This window comes from Plectropomus leopardus, chromosome 11 (assembly GCF_026936395.1).
Source record: "Plectropomus leopardus strain MGB_pleo_1.0 chromosome 11, ASM2693639v1, whole genome shotgun sequence".
Classification (NCBI taxonomy): Eukaryota; Metazoa; Chordata; class Actinopteri; order Perciformes; family Serranidae; genus Plectropomus; species Plectropomus leopardus.
The window spans coordinates 13116807-13129926 of NC_142186.1; the positions used below are offsets into that span (position 1 = coordinate 13116807).

General features: G+C 37.9%; 1 protein-coding gene across 1 annotated transcript in view; it reads left to right on the forward strand.

The window, feature by feature from the left end:
- Nucleotides 1-537: 537 nt before the first annotated feature.
- dnah5 (dynein, axonemal, heavy chain 5) overlaps nt 538-13120 on the forward strand; it is a 118197-nt gene continuing 105614 nt past the window's right edge. The window contains exons 1-2 of the mRNA XM_088084040.1: nt 538-1380; nt 12962-13096. Coding sequence (XP_087940166.1) covers nt 1291-1380; nt 12962-13096 — 225 coding nt within the window. The 5' untranslated portion in view covers nt 538-1290. The remainder of the gene's footprint in view (nt 1381-12961; nt 13097-13120) is intronic.

Below are 13120 nucleotides of genomic sequence, written 5' to 3' on the forward strand. Positions count from 1 at the left end.
CTCGCGATTTAGAGTCCTTCAGCCATGCCTGTAATATCAATGGGGGACCTATATATATATATATATGTGTGTGTGTGTGTGTGTGTGTGTGTATCGTTATATTTATTCCGCAAGTATGTCCTCTCCACCTGACAGGACATCCTACTCAACATTTAATTACATTTATACAGGAAGTGGTCTATTGTGACAGATAGTTGTACCTGACAGAATGACCTACTCCACATTTAATTAGGCTACAGTTATACAGGTAGGTCCGTGTATCTTTTGGTCATTGGATTTCCGTTCAAAAACGGGTGTTAAACATAAAAAAAAAATAAAATTCAGAAATTAAAATTGAAATACAAGGCGTTTTTCTTTTTCATAGTCAAAAGGGATAAGCGAACTTTAAAAACTGTCTTGATTTTCATTTTCTATTCAGTATATCAAAAAACAAAATCACTTCAAAGCAGAAACGAAAAAAGGCATTTCTTTTTTTTCTGTGACCGGATGTGGTCATAGTCATGAGCGAGCCCGGGATAAAACGAGGGTGAACCGGCTTCCCTACAATACATCCATGTGGTGAACACCGGAGCGGGATCCGTGTATCTTTTGGTCATAGAAAACTGTACCTGACAAAATGAGCTACTCCAATTGACAAAATGGCCTCCGCCCCATTTAGCTATTTCAAAGCTAACACGATAAAGCTAGTCAAAGCTAGCTTTATTACCATGCTAGCGTTGACTAGGCTAGCTTTTGTAATTAACCTACGACAACTAATAAAATCCTCAGTGTTTTGCTAACCATGGCTTATGGCCACTTAAAAAATGAAGACCGAGCAATAGGCTTTAACAGTGTATAAAAGTACAAAAGTGGCATAGAGTTTCCCGCCTTCTAATGGTTCTACAAAAAAGTAGGTTAACTTTAAATGACTTGCCTTCAACTCTGTTTTCCTGCTCCAAGAACTGACTTTGTGGTTTTCTGTCTTGCTGTCCAGCTACTTTTCGTACAGCTCCTGTATTATCTTTGTATTTCTGGTGTTTAAAAAATAGCTAATGTATAAAGTCTCCACTCTCTGTCGGGACCAGCCCACCACCCCGTTTGCCATTTTTTTTTTTTTTTTTTTTTTACAAAAGCCTCGTTACCTTGGAAACCAATGACAACATACAGGAGCCCCGCTGGCTCTAAACAGGGAAGCAAATCTCAGAAAATAGCACCCCGAACGTACAACGCAGCCCAGTTGACGAGGATGAAGCTGGAGATTTAAAGTCTGGTTACACAGAGAAGGCATTTCTGTGAAGGGACGTTGGAGCCATGTCCTTCAGCTCTCGACTCGCCAAAGTCAGCTACAGGAACAGACCCACCCAACCCTCTGTCCAAGTGGAGTCACTCAAGGAGATGCAGGTAATCTGAATTTCATAAATGAGCGTGAGACTTTTAAAATGCCTATCTATGAGAAAAATCCTCGCAGTGTCCCCCACATCCAGAGGGAATTCAGACTCCAGATGTTAGGCCAAAGAGTCATTATAACACACTATGTGTCCGTGTAACCTCTTTGAGTGTGGCAGCCTAGCCTGCTTTGTCACTCTAATGTCATTGGGTCAGGACTGTTTTGTAAATTTAGTCATGCATTGTTGCCCATCTCAGTTAAATCATTTGGACCATGGAGCGACATCATTTTTTTTGGTGCTGCTTTCAGATGCTTTTCACAAGTATTAGTAGTAACTTTGTTTAAACCCTGAGCAAATTCTTGCGATTTCTTTCAGAAACATAGGTGAAAAGGCAGGGAGCAAAAACTATTACACAAATTGCAAGAAATTTGTAGATTTAGAATTGTATTTACTTTTTTAAATCCCGGGAAAAATGTTTAGGCGGAAAACAAGAAAAAAGCTAGGGAAAAACTATATTTATAATTATGATGATTACATATTTAAAATATTATTATAATATAATTTTTTAAGCATTTTTTCCCAAGTAATTTCCTTTTATTCTGATACATTTCTACTGCCTTTAACTCACGTCTTGCAGATTTTTGGACAGTTTCTTCTTTCATAGCTCATTGCCTTCTTCCCATGTTTTAGAAAGAAATTAAGCCAACTTGCTCAGGTTTCAAAGGGTTAAAACAGTTTTGTGTTCATTCAGCGGGCACATTTGCAGTCATGTATGCAAATTATGTTACCATTGATTAGCATTTTGTTGAATTGTAATGTTTTGAAAAGAAGGTCCTGCACACTGCTGTTGCTTAGCATCACAAACATTGATTATACTAAGTCAAACTGTGATGTAAAATGCCACATATGTCTCTCTTACCATTCAGAATTTTACGTTTTAATCCTTATAACACACAGAAAACACAAATCTGGGAATGCTAGAATAAGTTCAGACATATTAAAAAAAAAAAAAAACAGGTCGGTTTTCTTCTCAAGTAATCAAAATGGCACTCCTTCTTAATAATAACATATTTTATTTATAATGCACTTAACATTTGAAACTAAGTGCTACATAAATTAAAGCATTAGCATAAAAACAGATTAAAAAACAACCAAAGTCATAAATGAGAACATAAAAGCAAGTGGAGCAAACAGCAAGAAGTCACTTAAAAGTTAAATGTTCTGCTAAAAAGGAATGTTTTGAGTCCTTTTTTTAAAACTTTCAACAGTCTGTGGTGCCCTCAGATGGTCAGGGAGGGTTTTCCACAGACGAGGGGGGGCAGAACAGAAGGCACAGTCCCCCATGGTGTGTGTCTTAGTTCTGCTGGGATGGAGACTTCAATCACATTCATTTAAAGATTGGCCTTGAAAGTTATGTAGCACAGCTGGACGTGGATGAGTAGGGAGAGTGAAACCTTACATCATGTTTTCCTTCTCTCCTTTGTGAAAAACAAGAGAATGATGAAATTAATCTGCACTTCATTTTCAACTCAAGCGCCCCCCAAGCCCTGATAATTGCTCTAAGAACCACAATACCATTACACTCACTTGCCTTGCAGCTGTAGTCAAAAATAGCCGTAGCAAAACCTGCTGTACTAATGTGTTGGTTGTGTTACAAGCCTTAGTCCACTAGATGGTGGTGTATAGTTGCTCTAATTTTAGATGAGCCCCTAAATGCTGGATGATATCTGACAAAATGTGTTTCACATCTAGTGTTACTTGTTAGTAATAGTCATTGTAATCACTAAGACTGTGTATCTGCTGTGGCAGGCACGTGTTTACTTCACCATATCACCTCAGATTCACCAGTTCAACTGTCATAAAGGTCAAGATGAAACAGGCATGATTGACGTATGTTAAGTATTGTAAGTTATGTGATGTAATGCCTTTTTACAGCTGACAGCTGACAACATTTTTGCATTATAGTCTTTCACACAGGTTATAAAAGAAAGATCCCATGGTTAAATAGCATTGATTCATTATAACTCTTGAACCAAAACTACCTCAAAGATAAATATTTCACTGTGTGGGCTATTGTTATATACAGCAACTCTGCAGTAATGAGCAGTCAGTAGTACTTCGGTTAATAGAAAGTTCTTTCTTGAATTTGATTCGGTCTCATTTAATGCAACGCTGACCAAAACGAGAGAGAAAATATGAATCCACATGTAAATGTCTTCATAAAAGAAAACACAGCCCTCTGTTTTTGCATAATTCGAAAAGGAAAGGACATAATGTCATCCCATATTTCTTTGCAGCAGCAAAATTTAAAGCCATTCACAAAAACAAAAAGATAAAAAAAAGATATGCCTATGTTGCAACATTTTAACAGTCATTTTCTTGCAATCATGCTAATTAGGATTCATGTAGAAGGGTGCGTGTGAGCAACCGTTCTCAATGTGACACGCCACTTTTAAGACTTTTGCCCTATATTTCTTTTTTTAATTTTTAATTTCAGCCCTTGAAAAAGAAGTATTTTTTTATATCTTGTCGACATTTACATAACTTGCATGAAACAAAATTGTGACAATGCATGGGCTGAAATACCTAAGATGCGATTTTAGTTGTCCATCTTTAGTACATTATTACCCACGTCAATAACATGCTAATCATAGCCTGGTGTAAGTGCAGCTGGATTGTCTTAGCACAGTGTTTCATATGTCCTTATAAATGATCTTCCACACCTTTCCTTGACCTCAGGACATTTCATAGAGGATGAGGGAAAGTGTTTTGGAGTAGACACAGGATGCTATTTCTTTTTTTAACAATTCGACCACAGCCTTGGTGTGAACAGCCTTCCACATGGGATGGACCCAGAATATCCTGTACTGTGTGGATATTAGACAGTGTCTACAGTCTATGTTCGCATTCAATATGTACATTTTGTTTTACTTAAGTAATCGACCTTAGATAAAGTAAAATAAATTCAGTCAATAACAGCAATATAAAACAGCAATCATTTATTTGGTTTTAATTTGTAATTTGCACCCAGGACTGTTTAGAACCAAATAGAAAAAAAAACCCATCAAAGGCTAAAAAATGCAGTTCAAAAAGCACAGTTCTCAGAGTTGTTTTGGCATATTGTGCCACAACCTGGTGTCATTTTAACGCCGATTCGTTTAAGCTCTACATGTATGCCAGTTGCTGAGCTTCCTCTGGGAGAACAGTGGACCTTTTCTCAGTCTTGCTCCCTCTCTATGTCTTTCTCTCTCAAATCTCAGACCACCCCCTCATTTATAATTTACAGTCACTCTCCTGTTTCATGGCAGCTCCAAACCAGACAGTTCAACTTAGAAAATCAGTCATGGCATAGTGAAAAATTGATGACCCAGCTGCTTTTAAATGCAAAGCTTCGCAATCATTTCTTCAATATCAAACCGTCAGTAAGATCCTTGTGGAGAGAGCTGTGCTTTTCATCTGCTGAACGCCACAGTAACAGCTAATGGAATTTATTATTAATTGGCAGGAGGTGTGTGTGTGTGTGTGTGTGTGTGTGTGTGTGCGCGTGTGTGTGTGCGTGCATGTGTGCGTGCGTACGTGTGTGTACGTGTTGACTGGTTGAATGATTAGGGTCTCTCCACTAGAGCTGCAGCTAATCATTGTATTAATTATACTCTAATACGTCAATTATTCTTTTCCTGCCCATTCATTTAATCTATAAAATGTCAACAAAGAAAGCCCAAGGTGGCATTTTCAAATTGCCAAATATTACTCAGTCTCCGTAATGGACAATGGAGACAAGAAGCAAACTCTCACATGTAAGAAGCTGGAACACACAAACATTTTTTTTTTTACTTCTGCATGATAAAAAACTTCAAAACAACTTATAAATTGTCAGAACACTTATTGTTGAATAATGCTGAACTTCTTTTGAGTGTGTTGTATTTCTGTATATCTATAGGCAAAAAATTAAGAAACCAGACAGCCTAATAGACCATCAGTGCGATTATGACATGTAACATAAGACTTGGAGCATGAGCAGAACTCCCTGTGCACAGCCGGTGTGATCGTCAGGTACTGGTTGGTAGCAGGAACATTTAAAGTCACAGTACAGTTCTTCAGTGCATGGTGATCAATTTATTTTTCACTTTAAATATGTGGCCCATGTAAGGGAAAAATCACCATGTCAAATGTCACCATTATATTCTTGCTCTCTGTAGCTGTTAATACAGTCACTACAGTCAGTTAGCATACAATGGCAGTGAATACAATATCCAAAGAGGTGTTTGTGTTTTTGTCAGTTTGTTTAACCCGTTGATCTTGAGGAGGTTGTTGTAAGATTTTTTGTTTTATTTGTACTACGAGACACTATATGTTTTATCTGTGAGTTTGCTTGTGCACATTGTGGTGTGTATGTGCGTGTCTGAAAATGTTACCTGCCCACGCCGTATTCCTGTATATCAACAACCTTTCCACTCCCCCACCCCCTCTCACCCCCATCCCTGTCTCTATCCCATTGTTGTAGTAGACGTGTAAGGTGAGAGCAGGGCCTTGATAATTACCTTGCAGACAGATGGTCATCCAACACCGCATTATCTAGTTAGCAGTCCCCTTTTAGGAGCAACACTCTCATAATTTCGGGGCAGTAACCTTTCTCACATGGCAAATAAGAAGGCTAATTGCTCACATACTGTGGCAAAGCCACTTGTTCTCTGTCTTGTCTTCTTTGTTGGAAGCTATAATTCTCAATGTCATGAAAAGCAAAGGCAATTAAGAAGGTGGAATGACCTGAAAAGAAGTGTCAGACTGCCACGATGCTGCATTTTAAACCAGACTATCAAAACAAGGTAAGGTGACCCAAGACTTCTGAAGTTACAGACAACTTGGCTTCTGGGCTATCTGCTTTGGCCAAATGTAATTCATCATTAATGTGTCAGGATTCAGTAAACAGCTGATGTATTTGTATCAAAATGTGGCAGGTAGAAATGTTCGAGAGGGTTTAAGTAAAGGAAAAGCTAAGAAGAAAAACAGGGTTTATTTATGTATGAAAGCCTATGTGAAAAAGTGTTAGTATGCTGCAGGTTACACAGCACCAGAAGGAGCAATAGCGACTGATTTTATCTGACAACAGCCTCAGTCTGGTATATTTATCGGAGAAAGATACGGCAACCAGTAAAGGAGTTCCACTTTTTCCTGAACGCAATAGACCAAAGAGAAGTTATTTGAAACAGCCTTTATATATTTATATAGATCACTGAAGTGCAAGTTCTTCGATGAAAATAACATCAGAGCTGTTTTCTGTATTTTGTAGTTACTGCAGCTCTGAAAATACACCACCACCTCCATGAATTATACATTTGACAAACATTTGCAGTCTTTTTTGAATTAAGATGCAAGTCTTGTTTTTGCTGGGTTACATTTGTATTTTAACTTCTCTGTTACCATCCAAAGGGAGTTCTTTTGCAAGTACAGATTACAGAATTTGTGTGCTAAGTAGTGTCAAAGTGACAAAGTGAGGAAATCTTTTTTTTTTTTTTGTCACGCTTTCTGCCATTTTGGGGGTTTCGCTCTTGCTGCATTTTATATCGGAAAATACAGAAGAGAGTGAAAAACTGAGTTGGCTGTTAATGCAGATCTAAATGTTTTAATAATTTACTGTAAACAGTATTAAAATATCATAAAGTAAGAACCACATTTTTCATTTATTTACAAAGAATTTACAAAAGACTGAGGTCATGAGTTTGTCATGAAAGAACTGAGTGGGACTTTTGTATGTTCTGAAGCTATTGTTCAACAAGGAAAACTATGAAGGCCAAGATGTTTTGAACAAACTACATATCCAAAACACTTTGCAGATTTGAAAAAAGCACAAAGGCATTAACAGAAAACACAAATGCAAAACCACAACACAAATGCAGAGGCCATAACAATAAAACAACTGGTTGATGTCCGCCAAGCAACATTTATCAAAAGTGTTGAGTGACTTACCATAAATCAGCCCTAATATTGCCGTCTCCATAGCTAAATGACATTATTCTAAAGTTACTGCATAGCTATATATATGTAAAATATATATTATATATATTATATCTAATATTATTATTATTTTTAGGCTATTATGCATAGGTATTATATGATCCTGTTGGAGCAGTAATACCTCAGGTGTTGTGCGTGTGTTTATATATGTGCATTCCTGCATGTTGGTTTGTGGATTTGCAGAAAGTGTTTGCATACAGAGCTGGCGGTTTCCTTTCTTCATGTGTGTCTGTTTGTCTTTACCTGTGTGAAAATTGTGTCATAATTCACAATGTTTCACAGTCAAGCATATCATCTACCAGTGCATATAGCTCACAAACTGCCTGTTTGTTTGAACAGTTCAAAAGGGGATCATATTTATCCTGACCACAGCTGGCTGTGAAGACTCATACATTACTGAGGAATGGCTATTAAACCTAAAGCCGGCATAGCTTCAGCTCAGCTGGCTGACTGGTCACCACTGTCAACTTGATAGGGCTTCTCACTTTGAGGGTGAGAGTACACAGCTCCCCTGTGTAGATGTAGATGAGAAAGTGATAGCAGGATATAGAGAAGGTATAGAAGGGCTTTGAGTCGGAGAGGCGAAGAGCTGTCATGTCGCAGGTGTTCAGAAAGCAGCTTTGGAAACAAACTGTTTCTAAGCTCATTCAGGTAAGGGAGAAAAAAAAGGTAACACTGTTGTTGTTTTTGTTGTGGTGTCATTTGAGGATTCTCTCCAATTTTTGTTTATCCATCCACAGAATTCTTGTGTATTTCTACCAAACACTGGCATCTTTCATTTACCACAGTTAAAAGGACAAAACTAGCTGCAAAACTTAATCCGCAATTACTGTGTTGATTTTGCCAATGTGTGTTATTTCTATTCCCCAGAAAGAAGATTTGGATTAAAATGGACTAAATCGTTTCCCATATTTACTTGATGTTCGTCAGGGTGCTGAAAACATTTTTCACTTTTTTAAAAGATAAATTATCTGACTGTATTCCTGCCAAACTGTTCTGCACATTTTTTTGTAGCTGTTTTCTCAATAATTCCAGAAAGCCACAGTTTGTTTATTATAGGGATTTTCATTCTCGCTATAGCTTATCTCAGGATGGGGCTTTGTTTGCCTCTGAAAGCTATTAATGTTGTAGATGTCATTACATGGGTTTGTCAGGCTGGCGTCTGTGTTATGGGAATAACTAAATAAGATTTTGTATGTGCCTGTCTGTCATTGTTGGAGCCGGTTATTTTTGGCTAGTGTAGTTAGTGTGTTTGTGTATTGCATTCAGCAGTGACTTAAACTGCAGCACACTGCATTGTGTCTGTATTGTGAGTCTCTAGGCGGAAGACTGAGTTGACTGTTCACACAATTTGGAGTAAAGGCAGAGACAAGGTGTGAAACGGCCGGTCGCCCGGCAACTGATGGCTTGGCATGCTTTTTCTCTAGGTGACCTGTGGTGTGAGTGTTTGAGTGTATGTAATGTGTGTGTGTGTGTGTGTGTGTGTGTGTGTGTGTGTGTGTGTGTTTGTGTTTGTGTTTAGAGATTTTAACAGGGTTGGTGTTATCCATTTTTAGAGCTCTGTAGTGGTTTACTTAAACTTATTTGAAAGACGTAAATATTTTTCTTTAATTTTGAATGTTTTTTTTTTTTTAATATCTGAAATGTAAAAAAAAAAATAAATAAAAAAGATACTTGATGGAAACATCATTTTTGTGTTTCAAAATTAAGAGTGGAAGCCAAAAACAAATTTTAAATCAGATCACAAGTCAAGAATTTAAGATTGTACACTGAGTGAGTGAGTTTTTCACTGCTGGAAAGATGGTCTTTTCTTTTCATAAATGAAGTCTGTCTATATAGTAAAAAGAAGCAAATACTTTTGAAGTATGTGATCAGATAGATCAGAGAACTCCTTTTGCTCAAGCGGTAAAACCTACAAATATCAGAAAGCGCAGCACCACACTGGACCAATAAACTCTCCTGTTGGTGGGTGATGTAATGCAAATTTGTCAAGTCTTTCTACACAAGGCAATATGGCGGCCAGGTGGCAACAAGCAATCTCGTATTACCGTTAAACAATGAGATTTTAAAAAATGTTAGGCCTGAAATCCGCAGAACAGAAAATAGGTTAATATTTTATAAGTGCTGCTTATTTTTTACCATATGATTTCATTATTTTCAGCCTCCATTTTTAAAATAAAGGTAACAGTATGATACCAGCTCCTTGTTTACAAATTCTCCTATTACAGCCAAACATGCACTGAAATATAACAACTGGCAATACATTCACAGAATCTTGATTTATATTTGATCAGCACTGCCTAGTTTTACCATTTGATCAGAATTTGGTCCAAGGTTGAAAGAAAGAGAGGAGCAGGTCTATCTCCATTAATCTGCTTGCTTTTTGTGTCTATGGCGGGGTTATGAAAATCAAGGAAAACATTTTTATATTTTCTTTGATGAAAATGGAGAAGTACAATCTGTAGGTCAAGCAGTGTTTTCTCTGAGAGATGAGCAGGTGCTGGTATAATGGAGGGAAGTTTACCACAGTTCTTTCACACATTATTATGTTACAAAGATGGTTGAAAATCAGCAAAGTATCTCTTTGAGTATCAGTAGGAAGAAAACGCTTATGCGTGAAGTGACTGAACTGGGTGCCCCAAGAGCCAGCAATTTTGTTGGGCTTAGCAACCAGCCAGTTATCTATTGAAGTGACTTGCAGCCACTGTTCCTGAGAGAAGTTTGTTGGTGCTTGGCAACAACACCATGATCGTTGAGAACGTTAATAATGCTGCAGATTGTGTGGGCGATGCGAATAAACTACAGGTGGACACTATTTTTTTATTTGGTACGTTTTATCATACAAACTTGAATGTTAATTTGGCTGTTGTCTGATCTTTTTCAAAGCTGCTAACAGGCTAATGTGTTGCTGCTCTGCTCTCAAACAGCTTCTGAGGTTTTTGGCATGCTCCACCTCACTCTGGCTTCACATGACCAACTCCCCAGGCTGTAACAAACATGAATCAATACTATGACTCTAAACCACCCTGACTTGTGGTCGAATTATCCCTTCTCCCTTTATATCCAAGTCCATGCCTCTTGCTCTCCTTCCTTAACATGCTCTTACCTGTGAAAATATGTTCTATTCTCCGCTATCTTTCTTCCTCCCTATATTTTCTCTCCTTTTAATTTCTCACATCTTTATATTTACCCCACCCTTTTTTCCTCACTGTGCACAACTTCTGATCCTTTATTTCAATCTCTCACTCTGTCTTGTTTTCAGGATTCAGTCGGTTTCATCCTTTCCTCGGCTCTTTATATCAGTTGTACTTGTTTTTGACCATGTATCCAGCTTTTTCTTTCTCTGTTTCTTCATGTCTGTCATGCTTACCATCTTTTGCATATGACATCTTCCCTCAATATGTTCCTTGTAAGGCTTTTTTTCAGGGTTTTATCTGATCTATGCCTCAAAATCTGTCTCATCTATTCTCTCCTATCTGACTCGATACTTGACTTGATACAATCCATGGGGACTCACCCAGGGTGATTGCATGTACTGTATGTCCTCTGCTGCAGTGAAATCTGCAGACATTAGTAATCAGATTTAAATATATATATATATATCCTTTTTTTGTGGCCTTTGCATTATTGGCTGCTGCCTTATGATTGCACATGTTTCTGGATGGTTCTGGTAATCCATGGTTTCTAGTTGTGGAATAAAAACAGCTGTCTGGTTGCTCCACCCAAAAACTGGCAGCGACTTCACTCTGAAGCCGCCTCTGCAGGGCGTGTAACAGTGACCCACAGCAGGACCAGGACAGTACCTCAGGGTTCTGATATCACACCAGTCCTAATTCACCAATAAGCACATGCCTACTCTCCTGCTCTTGCCCAAGTTGACTGCTCCGTCGGATCGGCACATAGATTTAGTGAAGTTTTGATAAATCAAAGGATAATACATTTCTTAATATTCCATTGAAAACTGATGTAGCATGGAGGTTGTCCAGTTTATTATCCAGTGTCTGTACCATGATAGCAAGATGCTTAGTGCACATACATCCTCATCCTTCCTCTATGTTTAGATCGAGGAAAACTTTGAACTTTGAACTCTGACCTGGCTAACTAGCAGCTAGCCAGAAGAAGTCGGTAGAAGGAGAATTGAGTTGATTTTGACATCCTGATGAGTGACTCTCCGACACACACCACCACTGTGCAAAGCCAACCACAAAAAGCACCAACAAGACTTAGACTGAGACATAAAGTCCTAAATTAAGCACAAATGTAGTGGAGCTGGCAGAGAGGGGTCTGCAAGTGTCCGCACCTACATCACAGCAAATCACTGTTCTGTAAAGAACATGGCAGTCTGGCAGTCTGTCTATTTTTTTTTTTTTAAATTTGATTTAATATAATTTTTTGTTTGTTTGCTGCTCCTCTATTTGTTGTTTTTACGTGTTGTAAGTTTGTCTTATTGAAAATTGTATGTATTTAAAAAAAAAAAGTTGAATCCAGTTGTTAATAATTGTCCAAACAGAGCTAGGTCTGAAGTGTTCTATTTTTAGCATGGCATGTCACAGTAAGATGCTTCCTGCTTTGTAGTAGATGAGGGCCTTTTAAAAGATAGTCTGACCATGGTGACGTCAATGCAAAAAGCATTTTAAGCCAGAAAGAAGTATTCCTGTCATTTCCTCTTTAAAATCTAGACAAAAGGATGGAAGAGTAAATGAGAGAATTAAATGCACCCTGCAGCTGGCACACCACGCAACGCCAGGTTTCATGTAATTTATTGGCTGACCTTGTTCCTGTGTTACCTAGCAACCCATTGTGGTTGACGTTACTACCTCACCATCCTGAAAACAAGCCATGGCCTGTTGTAAACTGGCTGTGTTTTTTGTTGTTCCATTCAAAGAAACCTGAAATGTGCAGACTGTGGAAGAGAGCCAAGGCGAGAAAAAGGACCACTTCTTAAAAGTAGAAGGATGAAAAGGGAGATGGTACATTTGGAAACCTTGAAGGAATACCGACATCTTTTCTGAGAATTTGCTGTCATCTGGTGTGGAGCTAAACACAAAGTTGAGATGGATACTGTGCATTGACAGTACACCAAGACTTTTTCATTTAAGTGTTTTTTTTGGTGGTCATTCATTCAAACTACACAAGTGTGGTTCTTTCAGTGGACTTTTTATTTAATTAATGTCTGAGGAAAAGGTTTAGGACCAAAGGAGACCTTCAGTCATCTATTATTACCAACATGATGACGTACCGAGTATGTGAAAAATTATTTTATGGTTTTGTGTGCTCTCTAACTGTATGACAGCTTAGCTTGTTATGTACTTATCTCACTGAAAAATTACAACACTGCAGAGCACTTTCTTTTTTTTATCATAATTGATTATTATCATTTATCATAATTGAACTAGAGCCGGGCAGAATTTAGCTTTACTTTTGTCACTTTAGAATGAGGACTTTCTTTTAAAAGCATCTTATTCAGCACTCAATCAATACCAAAAGGATAAATGTTCTTTATCCAAAATAAAAGCAACTTGATATCTAATACTAATAATAATTAAAACTGCCTTTTTGTTTTTCTTCTTGTTGTTTAGCAAAAGTTGAAAGAAGAACGTGAAGCTAAGCGGGCTCAGTTAGATGGAAGACATGACTACATCCTCAGCATAGTGGCTTCATGCCTGGGACTGGAGAAAGCTGATGTTGAAGATGCCACTCTGGAAGGAAATCAGGTACCCTGCATTCATGTTACACTT